General features: G+C 43.1%; 1 protein-coding gene across 2 annotated transcripts in view; it reads right to left on the bottom strand.

Annotated features, from left to right (window-relative positions):
* Positions 1 to 6333: 6333 nt before the first annotated feature.
* The window catches only part of LRRC66 (leucine rich repeat containing 66), a 35035-nt gene continuing 25235 nt past the window's right edge, over positions 6334 to 16133 (bottom strand). For both annotated transcript variants that reach the window (XM_043906793.1, XM_043906794.1), the window contains 2 exons: positions 13977 to 14166; positions 6334 to 12335 (listed from right to left, as the gene is read on the bottom strand). In XM_043906793.1, the coding sequence (XP_043762728.1) occupies positions 10615 to 12335; positions 13977 to 14166 (1911 nt within the window). In that variant the 3' untranslated portion in view covers positions 6334 to 10614. The remainder of the gene's footprint in view (positions 12336 to 13976; positions 14167 to 16133) is intronic.

Raw genomic sequence — 16133 nt, 5'->3', positions numbered from 1 at the left:
ATGTGGCGTCTGCTGCAGCAAGCACTCGTCTTCTTGGGAAGAAACACCTGGAAGATACTGTGACATCCTGAAGAGAATGTTTTCTACATCTCCTGGGTGGCAGGGCCTCCCTGTCAAGCCAGCCATCGAGAGAGGCAAGGATAAGGATCATCCTCACTGGCGGGGGATGTCCAGAGTGAATTCTGGTTGGAAACAAGGACCCGCTGGGTGACCTTGGGTGCAGCAGTTTACTCATCTGTTGCTTCAGTCTCTTCTGCTACAGGATAAGGTTAGAATCAATGGTGGGCTCTGCCATCTCTGATCCGTTATTCTCCTGGAAACTGCTCCAAGTTGGAACAGAGTTTCCCCAGTCAGGTTAGTTACCTACACCAGCTATAAGAAAGAATGAAATGACAAAGCTTAAAAAAAAGAAAGAAAGATAGAGGAGGGAAAGCTAATTTATTCCCTGCATAATTATCAACATTATTTCTCATCATTTGCCATCAGAAATTCATTCCCCTTGCTGAGGGATGGCATTCTGAATGTGACCCACATTAATAAATTGATGCAGAGGCAAGACAAAAATGTAGTTATAATGATTTTGGTATCTACAAGATGTCTATAGAGTCTGGAATCATAGATAATACTGTTTTACATTTTTTTCATATTGAAGATATTTGTGATATTATTCACCCACATTTCTTGAATGTGTGTATATATAATAATAAATAGTATATATTAAATATATAATTGTATAATATGTATAAATACATATATATATTTTTAGTGTGTGTGCACACACAAGTGTATGAGAGAAAAAATAAATATGGCAAATATTAATAATTAGTGAATCTTAAAAATAGTCAATGAAAGTAAATACAACTCTAGGTTTTCCACTGGTGTATTCAGGTAACTACTACTTAACCAGTCAAAATATTGCATTTGAATGGAAAAACAAGCTTTCAAATCAGTGGGGTATAAGAAATGATTGCAATATTTATGTTAGTTATTAAGGGCATTATTTATCTGCTAAGTTGTGTCCACCTCCTTTGCAGCCCCATGGACTGTAGCCTGCCAGGCTCCTCTGTCCATGGGATTTCCCAAGCAAGAGTACTGACGTGGGTTGCCATTTCTTTCTCTAGGGGATCTCCCCAGCTCAACGATCGAACTCACGTCTCCTGCTTGGCAGGTGGTTTCTTTATCACTGAGCTACCTGGAAGACTGTATTAAGGGCATTAAATATACAGAAAGGAGGCTTTATATGAATGCAAAGAATTTATGGAAAATATCTAGTTGTATTTTTATTTGTGTTCATTTTGTAACTTTACATTTGATATGAAAAGCATTTCTAATTTCTACATCACATCCTAGCAAAAATTGCAGGAATCCATGGGTTCACTCCTGGCTACTGACTGAATGGGCTAAACTGCTCCACCCAGAACTGATCAAGGCCTTGCTAATGCTTCTTGTTTATGAGCTACACCGGACTACTTTTCATTAAAACTGAAGCATCAACTCTGTGTTTAATTATTTTGATGAAATAATTCACCAAGTAAGGGTTATTTGAAATCCATTTTCCCCTGAAGTTCAGTTCAATATTTGATTGCTGGAAGGTAGAGGTGGGGGTTATGTATAAAGCATGACGTTTGTCTCAGTAAGCTTGGGGTTCCAGAGGCTATAGGACACAGGTTGCATGAAGATTGCTGTTCTAGTTCTGGTGATGGAATTGGAAGCAGGGTCTTTTTTTTTTCTAAAGGAATGGATCTTCACGGAGCCACAAAAGGTATGGGTAAAACCGCAGTAAGCTTCAAAGCCATCTCCAGCCCTTCTGAGTAGAGCAAAGCTTGTTGTCAGAGAAGGAAGAAGGACCTGTTCTGACAGCCTGGAGTCACTGACTGTTACCCAGTATACCACCCAGGGCACATCCTACTGCTTTTGGGCTACCCTGCAGAGAAAGTCAGCAGGCCCTCTGTTTATTGAGGTCAGTGACGTAGTCCTGACCATATCAAGGGAGATCACCTTCCAGGGCCTGGGCTGCACTACCACAATAGCCCACTATCTTATAAAAATATATGGCAGAAAGTCCCACACTTATATTTCAAACATAATATTGGGGCCTAAATTTAAGCTCCTATTGAGCAATCATGTTTCATCAGCCAGCTGTTTGTCTCAATACATTTGGAGGATTTTCCAGGCAAGAATACTTGAGTGGGTTGCCATTTCCTTCTCCAGGAGATCTTCCCAACCCAGGGATTGAACCCGGGTCTCCCGCATTGTAGGCAGACGCTTTACCATCTGAGCCACCAGTGGAAGTCCATTTGGAGGGCAGTGTTTAATCTTTTGAGAAAGATAGGAAACAAAAATAGTTTAAGTCTCTTTAAGAAAGGAAAGTATTTTAATTAAAAAGAACTGTAGGACTTCCTGGTGGTCCTGTGGTTAAGAATCCGCCTGCCAGTGCAGGAGACACTGGTTCAATCCCTGGTCTGGAAAGATTCCACATGCCACGGGGCAGCTATGCCCATACACCAGTAACTACTGAAGTTCTCGCACCCTAGAGCTCCTGACCCAAAACACGAGAAATCACTGCAATGAGAAGCCCATGCAGCACAACAAAAAGTAGCCCCCACTTGCCGCAACTAGAGAAAGTCCATGCCCGGCAAGGAAGACCCACCACAGTCAAAAATATAAAATAATAATAATAATAATAATAATAAAAATAATAAAACAGTAGTCTTTCTAAAAAAAAAAAAAAGGAACTGTAAACAAACTCTTGCGCCTAAAGGTACATTTGTTTAATTGGACATTATATGCAAAGAATACCTCTTTGTTGGAAAGAGTGCATATTTGCTAAATAATAGATAGGGTTAAGACAGTCTCGGTAAGAGAGACTGTCTGTATCTCTGGTGATAATTCTTTTTGGCTGTGTTTCTCAGTCATCCAGTGTAAAGCCATCAGAATTCTCTTGTTATCAAATTACTTTATGATGAAAGTTTTTTTTACCACATGAAATGTAAATGTCTTTTATTTGTTTGGATGTCAGTTATCATGAAACAGATGAAAAGTCACAAAATGCCAGGTAAGAAGCAGTAATAGATGAAAATGGTACTTGTTAATGACTGCAAATATAAATAAATTTAAAACAAGTTGTGTTTTCTCCTTTCCTATGAAAAGCTGTTTCTGGTTCTTCTAATGTTTTATAAAGTACATTATAATTTCTGGCATTTGAAACAGTAGCATGGTAAAAATAGGACTTTCAAAAATCTTAAAACCAAAACACAACAGGAAGGTTTGTTTATGTTTCAACCACAATAAATCAAAGCAAAAGAATTTGAGTAGCAATCAGTAATGAGATATTTATAAATATAGCTGCCACTGCAATATTAAACCTTATTAATCATCCAGTAGTCTTATTATCTGTGTTAATATTAACATTTTCACTTTAGACTTAATTTGTGTGGAAGGATAAAAAATAAGTAGTTATATCATTTAAGTTATAAATAAATCTGCTTTCCCTGGTGGCTTAGACGGTAAAGAATCTGCCTGCAATGCAGGAGACCTGGGTTTGATACCTGGATCAGGAAGGTGCCCTGGAAAAGGAAATGGCAACCCACTCCAGTATTCTTTCCTGGAGAATCTCATGGACAGAGGAGTCTAGCGGGCTACAGAGTCCATAGCGTTGCAAAGAGTCAGACATGATGAGCAATTCACCCTTTCACTTTCATAAATAAATCTATGACTCAGTAAGTTATGAAAGAGAAGAACTTAAAGTTTGAAAGATTCTGCGACACCATGGATTGTAGCCCACCAGGCTTCTCTGTCCATGGAATTCTCCAGACAAGAATACTGGAGTGGGTTGGCATACCCTCCTCCAGGTGATCTTCCCAATCCAGGGATTGAACCCAGGTCTCCCACATTGCAGGTGGATTCTTTACCATCTGAGCCACCAAGGAAACCCAAGAATCCTAGAGTGGGTAGCATGTCCCTTCTCCAGGGCATCTTCCCAACCCAGGAATCAAACCGGGGCCTCCTGCATTCCGCATTGCAGGCGGATTCTTTATCAGCTGAGCTACCAGGGAAGCCCCAATAGAAGCTAAAATTTTTAGCAGGTATAGCACAGAGGAAATGTAAAACTAAACCTTAAAATTGTTCATGTGAGCTCATATTTACAAAGGAAATCTTTTCTAACTCTGCCTCTAAATAGCCCAGCTACAGTTATCCCAACACTACACTCAAGACAGATAATCTATCCTCCATCCCTATGCTTAATTTTCATACACGAGTATAGTATATTTCTCTGCGTTCTGGTCAACTACATAATATATCACCCTAAAACTTTGTTGTTGTTCAGTCACTAAGTCATGTCCGACTCTTTGAGACCCCATGAACTTCAGCACACAAGGCTTCTCTGTCCATCACTATCTCCCTGAGTTTCCTCAAACTCATGTCCATTGAGTCAGTGATGCTACCCAACCATCGCATCCTCTGTCGTTCCCTTCTCCTCTTGTCCTCAATTTTTCCTAGCATCAGGGTCTTTTCCAATGAGTCAGCTCTTTGCATCAGGTGGCTGAAGTATTGGATCTTCAGCATCAGTCCTTCCAATGAATATTCAGGGTTGATGTCCTTTAGGATTTACTGATTTGATCTCCTTGCAGTCCAAGGGACTCTAAGAGTCTTCTCCAGCACCACAATTTGAAAGCAACAATTCTTTGGTGCTCAGCCTTATTTATAGTCCAAATCTCATATCCATACATGACTACTGGAAAAGCCATAGCTTTGACTATATGCACCTTTGTCAGCAAAGTGATGTCTCTGTTTTTTAAAACACTGTCTAGGTTTGACATAGCTATTCTTCCAAGGAGCAAGTGTGTTTTAATTTCATGGCTGCAGTCATCATCCGCATTGATTTTGGAGCCCAAGAAAATGAAATCTGACACTGTTCCCACATTTTCCCCATCTCTTTGCTATGAAGTGATCGGACCAGATGCCATGATCTTTGAATGTTGAGCTTTAAGCCAGCTTTTTCACTCTCCTCTTTCACCTTCATCAAGAGGCTCTTTAGTTCCTCTTCACTTTCTGTCATTAAAGTGGTAAAATAACCCTAAAACTTAATGGCTTAAAACAACAATCACTATTATCTCTCATAGTTCTGGAGGTTAATAGGTTTGATTGAGTTGTTCTTGCTTTGGGTCTTTTTAGGGTTACAGTCAGATGTGGCTATGGTTGAAGTCATCATCTTTATTGTATATCATTTTTTGGGGGTGGGGGGCTGTGCCTTGCAGCTTGTAGGATCTCTGTTCCTTAACCAGGGATTAAACCCAGCCACGGCAATGAAGTGCTGAGTCCTAACCACTAGACCGCCAGGCACTTCCTAAAGTCATCATCTTTAAATGTCTGACATCTGGGATGGGATGTCTGGAACAATGGGGAGCTAGTTTGGTATGTCTCATTCCACATGGCTAGCTTGGGCTTCCTTACAGTATGGTGGGCTTAGGGTAACTGAATTTCTTAGGTGAGGGCTGGCATCATCCAGAGTGAGCATTCCAAGGCACCTAGGAAGAAGCTGTAGAAGTTCTTATGACAATCTTGGAAGCCCTACAGTCACTTCTGCTGTACTCTGGTAGTTAAAGCAGGCACAGGTCAGCTCAGATTCAAGGACGGGGGAGGATACCTGCATGTACAGAGAGAGAAGAAATCGATGGCTTCGCAAAGCATGTTTCTGCCACAGGAATTAGTTCGTGTGTGATTAGAGAATGATGTCAGTCTAACCTAAAAGTCAAGCCAGTCATATCAGATTTTTCTAGGTGAGGAGCGCCAGAAGAGCAGGAGTAGAATCGAAACCTGCAGCAGAAAGGAAAACACTCCCACCACGCAGAGCTGTACTGGGAGTAGGATTCCTCTCACTGCGTTTTGTGAACATTGAAAATGAGCCGCTGCACCAGGCTCTCTGTAGGAGCTCAGAGAGGCGGACCCCAGCTTTGTGTCACTTTCAGCTCCTGTGCCTGGGAAGTTCCTGGCTCAGAGCTGGTTCTGGCTGGATTGTCCCGGCAACCTCCTGGCTCTGCTCTAACTGAACAGTGACCAGTATTGCCACTCAGTGTTTATGTGACTTTTTAATGTATACTCTGGTAGCCTCTAGCCATGTCTCGCTGCCTACATGTGTGGTCCAATGTGATTGCCAAGGTGCCAATGATTGTTTTTCTTAGCACTTTAGTCTCAAGGTTGCCTATCTTTTGAGTGGTCTCCCCAACTTTATTTATCCCATAAGCCCCATAACTTTCAATGTGTATTTTTGTAAAACACGAGGTTTTTCATTAAGGCACATTTCACATTATAGCAGACAAACCAGAACTATTTATTCTCCACCAATGAAAGCAGGTCTCTTTGGAGAGAAGCTGATTCCATTCTTGGGGTAACATTCTAGACAGACTTGGAACATTTATTGTCAGAAAGTAACGATGCTTTAGAAATTCTGGACAAAGATGGAGAAGCTAGCCTAAAGGAGGATTGATTGACCAAATTGCAACAATCTAAGTAGCAAAAACTAAAAATAAAACCAAAAATTATGGTTAATTAAAATATATTGAGTCATGAAAAGCCACAGTCAATAACGACATTCAAAGAAAAATAAGAGTTTTCTTTTCCAATAACAAGTGTTATATTTGGGTTGCAGCTATTCAAACAAACCAAGATGTTATCATGTGTAAGGGCACACATTGCTTCAGGATGCAGATACATATACACACAAAGGCAGACAAAATACCTACCAAGAAAAGACTGAAAGATTTCGTGCCCAGGTTTGGGATGTCCTTGTTCATTACGGTGACTGAAGTATGCTTGTTATATTGAGTATGTTAAAGTATATAGAGTCTGCAGAGCCTTAGAATTCAGTAACACTTTCACTGCCCACAACACCTAGATTTTCAGATAGTAGTAGAACATTAACATGGATATTTGAAAAATATAAACTTGCTGGTTTGTGCAGAAACAATGTTTAGACAGTTTTTGCCCTCAACTTCTCATGAATATAAGACTTTCAGGCAACAGAAAGACAGCACACTTTCCTGCTACTTGCTAGTAAGACCTCCTATTGTAAGTCTGTGACCAGCCACTTTTTGATGACAGTAATCTAGTTCTAGTGAAACTCATAGACAAAAGGAACTCCTTCTCCCCCTCTCACTTCCATCTCCCTTGGGTCTGAAAAACATGTAGCCTTGAGTCGAATGGATTTTGTCTTTCAAATGAACTGGAAATATGGCAATGTCTCTTAGCTTATATCTATCTGCCGTTTGGTGGTTCCAGCGGTTATTCCTTTGTTTTCTTCTTCACCCTGCATGGCCACTGAAAGAGCAAGATGAATCCTTCCCAAGGAGAGAAGGGGAAAGAGGCCTGAGGACTTACATCTTGAACCATTCTAGAGGGGTAGGGGAAATTTTTGTCAACTTGAACCAAAATGACTCTACTGAACCTGAAATAACATCAAAAAGACAAGTAAATGTGGCACTAGTTGCTTTTTTAAGAAAAGTATTTTAATGTTTCATATGTTGTTTGTACAGCCATGTGTCCAAGTTGTGTTTCATAGACTTAGAAACATGTAAAGGTTAATTGTGCCAGGGGTTTTCCCAATGTTTTCTTAGATGAAAATATTATGGAATTGTTAAGCTGATAAAAATTTGAGTTACTCTGCTAAAGAAATTAAAAAATGTTATCTTAATGAAAAGTGAGATGTTTGAAAGGTCATTTGTGTCATAATAGAACTAGAGGCATAATTGGAATAAGTGAAACTGGGGTAAAGGGTATCTAAGGAACTTAGGAATTCTGAAGTTTGAGTCAGTTTGGGGGCAGACCCCAAAGGTGAGACATTTTGGAAATCTGGAAGTAGCAGGCCTCAAATCTCACTCACATCAAGCAGCATTAGCCAAGCGTGTGTGTGTGTGTGTGTGTGTGTGTGTATGTACTGTCTGTTAGTTGCTCATTTGTGACCCCGTGGGACTGTAGCCTTCCAGGCTCCTCTGTCCAAGCAGGCATATTGAGAGGGGTTTAAAAAATTTTTTTGAGCACTTGCTGAGATACAGACCTACTTAACTGCAATGCCTGTGACGTTTATGCTGCATTACCAGAAGCTTTTTTTGGGGGGAGGTGTGAACAAAAACAAACAAAAATAGTCAAGGCCATATATACTGTTTTTCTTCAATGCTGCTGAAATAGAAAGTAATTTTTCACTTTATAAAGTAACTGCAAACTCTGAGATGATTTTCAGCTTCATAGACCCTGTGCTGGTAATGAACTTCATCCAGCCCATAGAAGCGTCTCCAGTAGATCTCAGTCAAGCCATGTGAAGCCTTGTTTTCACCGGAGCACACAGCAGTATAGCAGGGGCTGGAGGGAGGAAGAAAGTGGTCCATTCTACTTGGGTGGAATGAGCTGAGAAAGGCTCCTGGGGGAGGTGACCTTAAACAGTGTCTCAAAAACAGCAGAGACATCTTCCAGGCAGAGGAGGTGGACTTAGCGGAAAGGCCAGATGTGCCCCTAAATGTGGGGAGCAGAGTGGGCAAGGGTGACATAGTCTGGTGTGTCTGTAACTGTGGATTTCAGAGTGAGGTACTGCACAGTGAGATAAATACCACATGAAAAGTCGGATGGAAAGTGGGGCCAGATCAATACTAAAGAGTTCATTTTCATTCATTTATTTAATAAATCCATATATCGAGAACCTATTAAATGCCATACCTTTAGGAGACAAGACACATTGTTGTTCTTGTGGAGATAAGAGTATAGAAGAGGCAGACAGACAGTAAATCAACCATCACACAAATAATTATTCAACTTTACTTGCGATAAGCTCTCCTCGTGAAGGACAATGCTTGTGTGATGAGAGTTTGCAACAGGAAAATCCAACTGAGTCTAGGGGTCCAGGGAGGCTTCCATGAGGAAGTGACAGTTAAGGCTGAGACTCAGGAAGGGTCTACTGAGCTTAAAGGGGGGCTTGTTTGGTGGCGAGGTGGTTGGCTGGGGTTGGAAAGAACACTGCAGGCAGATGCGATGTGGGCAAAGGTCTGGAGACAGGGAGTTACGTGGTGCTATTAAAAAGAAAAAAAACAAAACAGAAAAGACTACATCCACAAAGAATGGGAGCCATGTGATCACTCTTGGGTTTTAGGAGCCGCTCCCTGGCTGCAGTGTGGGAACGATAAAGGCGCAGAGGACCAGCGCTGAAGAAACCAGTCCGTGTGCTGTCGTCACAGACCTGGGGCAGTGTCAAGGTGAGCACTGGAGCTGGGGCTGTGTGGACAGAGAGGATAGAACAGACTAGACAGATATCGAGGGGCTGGAAGTGATTGCACGCAATGAAAACAATCAGATGTGGGCAGCAAGGAGAGGAAGACCCCCAGGTTCCTGGATGGAGCAACGGGGCAGATAGTGAAATGGAGGATCAGACTGGGGGTGGTGATGGAGAGGATCAGGGGCTGCTACTGCGTTTCACTTTGGACATGCTTAGACTGAACTCCCTATGAGGATATCCAAAAGGCAGCTGGATATGAGTTTCAAGTTCCCGAAAGATTTCAGAGCTGGAGTTACAGAAGCAGAAAATAACAATTAAAAGCCATGACAAGTAACAGCTCACTCAGGGAAAGAAAACAGAGAAGACAAGAGGGTCTGGGACCAAGCCAGACATAGCCAAAAATGACAACAGCATAGATATTTACCAGGCAAACAGAATGGTGGAGTACCTTTTTTTTTTTACAAGAAACATAAATGTTCTTCCTGAAAATTAACTTTTAATTTACACTTTGTTCTACAAAATGGAGTCTTCATTAACATTTTTTTTAACAAATATTTAGAATTGCTCTGAATCCCTCCGGTTTTGTAGTTTTCTAATCAAACTCCAAAAAGCTATGCTGTTCTTTGTACAAAATTCATTAAAATCTCCTTAGGAGCTCCATCTAAGTGCTTCAATATGCACTAAAAATGTTATTTGAATCCCCTTTGATTTTCAGGTTGAACATCCTTGTGTTTGTCATAGCAGATCTGGTCCTCACATGGACAGCTAACTCCCATCAGGTTTCTCTGGGTCTGGATTTGAGTACAAAAATTGGAATCACCTTTTTTCTAACTGCAATACCATCAGTGTTAAATTTTAGTGTAAAATTTAATTGGAACCTTTGATGTTTAGGTATCTCAATGCTTCCTTACCTAAATGACCCATGTCTTGTGAATGGCAGTTTTATATTAGAATTAACTAAACATAGAGAAGAATTTAGAGAATCTAGTTCATTGATTCAGCTTTGAGTGCTGACCCCAGTCTTTATCACTGAAGTGCTCCTATGTGCTCAGTGAGCTGGCTTTATCTGGAAGCACTTGTAATAGTGGTACCTGGCTCTTGAAACCATCTTCCAAATACCCCTCCTGGCCCCTACCCCTTCATAAATGGTGTTTCACTTATAACCTTTCTGGGATCATTGTCCCCAAGAGGACATACACACCCCTCATTTGCGTCAGTGTCCATTCTTGTTGTCCTCTTCAAAATCTTGTTGTGAGGTTCTCAAGTTCTGCCCTGCAGTGACCTTGGAAGAAATACTGTTTTGAGCTGTGTCTATTCCTTGAACATAAAGTTCTTTACAAACATCTGCGTCTCCTTCACAACAGACACCTGTCAGGATCTGAGGAAACTTTGGCAGAGCAGGGTGGTGTTTGCGGTAAAGCATCCACATTTGCAAATTCCAAGTCTCGAAGTGAGTACTGCCATTCCACTGTGCTGGGTTGAAGAGCTGAGATGTAATTGTAAATGGACATGCTTGGGACCTCCTCACTGCTCGGACTGCTGCCTGACGACTGGGGCAAGGAATCCTCATATTTAATGAAGTTAAAGGCAACTTCCAGGTGAGTCTCACACAAATGAGAGTCTGGGTCAGAAATGACAGTTTTCCCAAAATGATCTTCCTGATTTTCACATCTCCTCAGAGTCTTCTGGAAGGCGATGTTGTTCTCAGGACTCTCTAATGGCCTGAAACTGTCCTTCCTCTCACAGGAGACCTGGTCCCCAGGGAGCTCCCCTGCTCTCTGGCTCTGCTCCCCACCTGCCTCCTCTTCCGCCACATTTCTCCAGTCTTCTGAACTTGTTGAACTCAGAGTAAATAAAGACCCTTCCTCAGAATCGGAGTCAGAGTCCACCTCGTACTGAGCGTCAGGAGTGTGCTTCTGCGTGGGCTCCTGGTAAGCTGGAGTCACCGGCAGGTCCCCGCCGCATCCTGCAGGGATGCCGAGTGGGGACGGGTCTCCCGCGTCACTGAGCGCGGCCGCCTCGTAGTGGGCGGGAGGTTGTCCCTCAGCACCGGCATCCTGGAGGCTCTGCTGCTGTGGGCTCTGCCCCTTCTCCTTAGAAAACTCCGAAGGGAAGTGTGGGGGAGCCCCTCTGCTCTCCGCCCCAGGGCTCAGCGCCTGTGTGCGCGCTGGCCTTTGGCAGAGAGGCGCTGTCGTTTCCCTGGGGCGGGGTGGGCCTAGTTCATTGGAATCCTTATGGTCTGAGCCAGGGCTGGTCTGCATTCCGGCAGCCACTGCAGGGATGCCCACTGAACGCTCACCAAGGGAAACTTGCCTGGCCACAGTGTCGGAGCTGCCTTCTCCAGGAACATCATTCCTGTAGATGTGGTCCCATCCCGCCAACGTGAGTTGGGTGCCACGGGCGTTTGGCAGTCCGTAGAGAACGCGCCGGGCTGCACTGTGATTTGGGGGCACCTTATCCATCCCACTTTCTGCCCCAGTGGGGACCCCGCGTTGTCCCCTGTCCTGCCGGCCACCAGCCTCCCTTCTGCTCGGTGCCACTGTTCTTGCAGGAACCACAGTGGCGCGTGGGGCCTGGTTCTCATAGAGGTTTAGATGGTGGACAGTTTGGCGCAGATCCATCCTCGGCTGCTGTAGGTTTACTGCACCTTCGATTTCATCGTAGAAGGCCTGGTTTGAATACACGTTCCCTGACGCTGAACCTGGACTTTTTTTCCGGCATCTCTGTTGCCACAGTCTGTCCACATAAGGCCTCGCAAAAGCCCCCAGGCAGAAAGCCACGAAGAATGTGATGAACACCGACAGGCAGATGGCCAGGACCAGGTCCTGGGAAGAGCCTTCCTTTCTGCCAGCAGCATGCACATCCTCGGCCCTCCTAACCCGTTTTAGCAGCTGTCTCGGCCTGTCACCAACATCAGAGCCTGCAGTGTCCTTCTCCAGCATGGAATAGCGCGCTTCCGGGGCCCTCTCAGCTTTGCTCCCTATGATGGTTTTCATATGATTCAGATCAGCGTGAGGAAGGCGAGTCTCTCTGGACACTCTGCTTGTGAGGGTCCACCAGTGTGCATCCTCCTTCCCTAAGAATGGGAATGAGATTCAGTGATTTAAAAGCATCTGTGAGCCCTCAGTCCTTTATCTCCCTGTGTGGGTGCACAGGCACTTCAGTTCTGTCCTACTCTTTGCAACCCCATGGACTGTAGCCTGCTAGGCTCCTCTGTCTGTGAGATTCACCAGGCAAGAATACTAGAGTGGGTTGCCATGCCCTCCTCCAGGGGATCTTCCTGACCCAGGGATCAAACCCACATCTCCTGACTTGCAGGCAGATTCTTTACCACTGAGCCACCAGGGAAGCCTCAGTCCTTATCTAGCTAGATTTAAAATCTGTTTTATATGATTAGCAGTTTTACTGGCTGATTGATTGGTTGGTTGACTGATGCCAACAGTGTGTGCAAGGCTCTGTGCACATTTACACGAGGCTCTCAGGCTCGGGTCTGAGGCTCCAAGGCCCAGAGGCTGTGTTTCTAAGGCTTCCTGACTGACTCCTGCCCACAGGAGGAGGGAAGCCAGGCTGTGGGTATAGTCACGTTGCCCCTCCTCTCTCCACATCCTTACCTACTTACTGCACATCTGTAAGGACATTCTATCAGCCCCCTGCAAAATCTGCCTTGGCCTCACCTGTGTTTGTTATATCATCTCCTCACCTTCCTCAGTGCTGGTAAACAGCAAAAATATTCAGGTTTTTCTATTGGTTCCTGACATTATGCCCTTCACACTCGGAAGGTTGGTGTGGCTTTTACAGAGTGATGAAACAAGTGTGGCTGACACCATTAAGACTTCTCTCATCATTATGGATTTCTCCTAAACCCGTTAAGCATGGCCATGTCTCTACTCAATAGCAGTCCTGAGTAGAGCAGAGGCCAGAACTAATTAAAAAAAGAGAGAGAGAGAGAAATCCATTTCTCTCTTTTTTCCCAGTTAGGAGTTTGATTTTAGATTTAGCCAAGATAGTTCATAACAACAGTGCTCAGTTGTGTCTGACTCTGAACCTCATGGACTGTAGTTGCCAGGCTCCTCTGTCCATGGGATTTCCCAGGCAAGAATACTGAACTGGGCTGCCATTTCCTTCTCCAAGGGATCTTCCCAACCCAGGGATCAAACCCACATCTCCAGCATTGGCAGGCGGATTCTTTACTGCTGAGCCACCAGAGAAGCCTGATAGTTAATAGTGGGGAAAAAAAAAAAAACAACCTTTCCAGAATATTCAATTCCAGTCACATATTTTAGCAGTTTGGGAGAGTGACAGATTAAAAAGCAAAGAAAAATATACTTTTGAAATTTGTGTGTTTTGTTTATGTTATATCTTCAGAGGGGTAGCAAGTATCTTAAATCATTATGGTTCAAGTTTTAGAAGTTCCTTGATTATTTTGTTACTCTTTTGGATAAAAATATGACATCTGGGGGTTGTAGAGAAACATTCTCTCTTTGTGAAATTTCTGGTTTTGACCAAATCCAGTGGTTCCTGGCCATGTGAAGAAAATTGTTCATGAATTGAGGAAAACAGGCACCAACAATTGTTCTGTGATATAGCCCAACGATGACTAATGCACTCTTGCTCCTGAGGTGGCTGTCATTGTTTCAAGTGTCACTAAATGTTTTGTGTACTTTTTTTTTCTGTTTAAATGGAACCACTTCTGAGAGGAGAGGAACTACTGACTTACCTAAGGACTCGCTGCAAATGGCATTCCACCTTTTCCTCCAGGACTCAGAAATAACATTTTGGAAGACTGCCAGGCTGTAGTCACACTGCCATGGGTTATCAGCCAGGTCAGCCTCCAGGTGAGGAAGTTCTAGAGCCATGACTACCACTGGCAGGATGGCTGTCAGCACATTGTTTCTGAGGTCTACCATCTGCTCAAGAAAAAAACAAAAATTTAGGACAGTCTGTGAATAAAGACATTTGGAGACAAATGAGTTACAGATATGGTCTATATCTCTATGGAAGCAATATGAATTACCCACTGATTTCAGAGTCAGAGACTACTGGGTTTAAATCTCTGCTCTGCCCCTAAGAACTCTGTGAGACTCAGCCAATTGTTGACTCTCAGTGAGTCTACCTCCCAGGGTTGTTCTGAAGATTAAATATATGAGAAATCTTTAAGTCTGGAGCCTTTATTAGAAGCCCAATCACTTTCCCTTCCTTTTTTCCTAAGAGTTGTGATTTGTAATACTAGATATAACCTAGACTCCCAATTCTTATCAAGATTTGGAATTAGGTACCAGGTTTAGAATGTCTAGAAGCCCTATAATCTTGAAAGTGGCAGAAAATATTGGATGATGAGGATAGAGTCCAGAAGAACAACTGTGGTTGAACAGAAGGAGCAAAGAGGATTCTTTTGCATCAAGTATTATTTTAAATGTTGTTGTTCAGTCGCTTAGTTGTGTCTGATTCTTTGTGACCCCATGAACTGCAGCACTCCAGGTTCCTCTGTCTTCCACTATCTCCCAGAGTTTGCTCAAATTTGTGCCCTGAGTTGATGATGCTATCTAACCATCTTATCCTCTGCTGTCCCTTCTCTTTTTGCCTTCTATGTTTCCCAGCATCAGGGTCATTTCCAATGAGTCTGCTCTTCACATCAGGTGTGAAGATAAGATGCTACCTTATCTTAAAGGCAGTATATTTCTCTGCATCCACGGCTACTCACTATACACAAAATGACTGTTTTTCCTAGTCTCACATGAAACAAAAGGGAATGTGGGGAACAAAAGGGACTCAGTGATTCTAGAAACACAGAGCAGGATCTGCTGAAGTTGGATCTGGCAGCGGAGTTATGGGATAGGGGAAGCAGAGTGAGGTGTAGCTCTCGCTGCTGTCTACAGAGCATTGCTGTTGTGTACCAGGCATTTTACTGGGTGCTTTACACGCCGTATCTCTGACCCTCCAAACAGCTTTGGCATCTCCCCCTTTTTACAAAGGATGAAACTGGACAAGGTCACAGTATATCCCACATAGTCCCTAGTCCTAGAACTTGCTACCCACATGCTCAGAAAATAATGGAGGAATGAACAAACGAATGAATGAGTGGCAGAGCTAAAGTCTGATCCGCCTCTGCCGCTGGGTGCCTTCTATTCCAGAATACAGCCTCTGGGAGCCTGAGTTCTCACTGCCCTGAGGTGAAGGGCCGGGCAGAGGAGGCCTGGAGAGTGAGGCACCAGAGTGGGGTCATGGGATTTGAAAGCAAATCACAAATGCCAACTTTGCTGAAAAGTAAAAAGAGGGCCATGGATAAAAAGCAAAAAGTCTGAATGTAATTCAGGTCAATTGTTTAATAAACATCAAGGAAAAAGCAGCACTGGCATCTTAGGTTATATAAATTCTTAAGAAAAGCTGACTCAAACACTCAAACAGCACCATAACCAATACTCAGCAGCGAAGGGGACCTTTGCATTGTTGAGTAACCAAGCCCTCTTAACTCTTAAAGGAAGGTTGTCAAAAATAGGAAATGAGATTTGGAAGACATACACAAAACAACTTTGCTTTGGCCTGGCCTTGCCTAGGATCAATAGCTTTCTGTGTACACCCTTCTCATCAACAGGTGAAATATCCTAATGTTTTGGTGGGTATTTTCTTCTTCGTGCACATCTGCTTTTTCATCCTAGCAGCTATTATGTTACAAATCATGAAACTGAAATCAAAACAGAAAAGAGGACAGAAAGCTAATAAAATGATTCAGGAGGGGTAATTTCTGAGAGAAGATGAAAACAGAATAGACCAATTTGGCTAAAGAAGTGACCATTCACCATCATTTGAAAGGAATGTACATTATATTGTAGAGAGATTGGGAGAAGCATGTAATGTTGGTAACAAATCACTATGC

The sequence above is a fragment of the Cervus elaphus genome, chromosome 6 (genome assembly GCF_910594005.1).
Source record: "Cervus elaphus chromosome 6, mCerEla1.1, whole genome shotgun sequence".
NCBI lineage: Eukaryota > Metazoa > Chordata > Mammalia > Artiodactyla > Cervidae > Cervus > Cervus elaphus.
The sequence above is the reverse complement of the archived record's forward strand: the minus strand, read 5'-3'. Positions and strand labels throughout refer to the sequence as shown.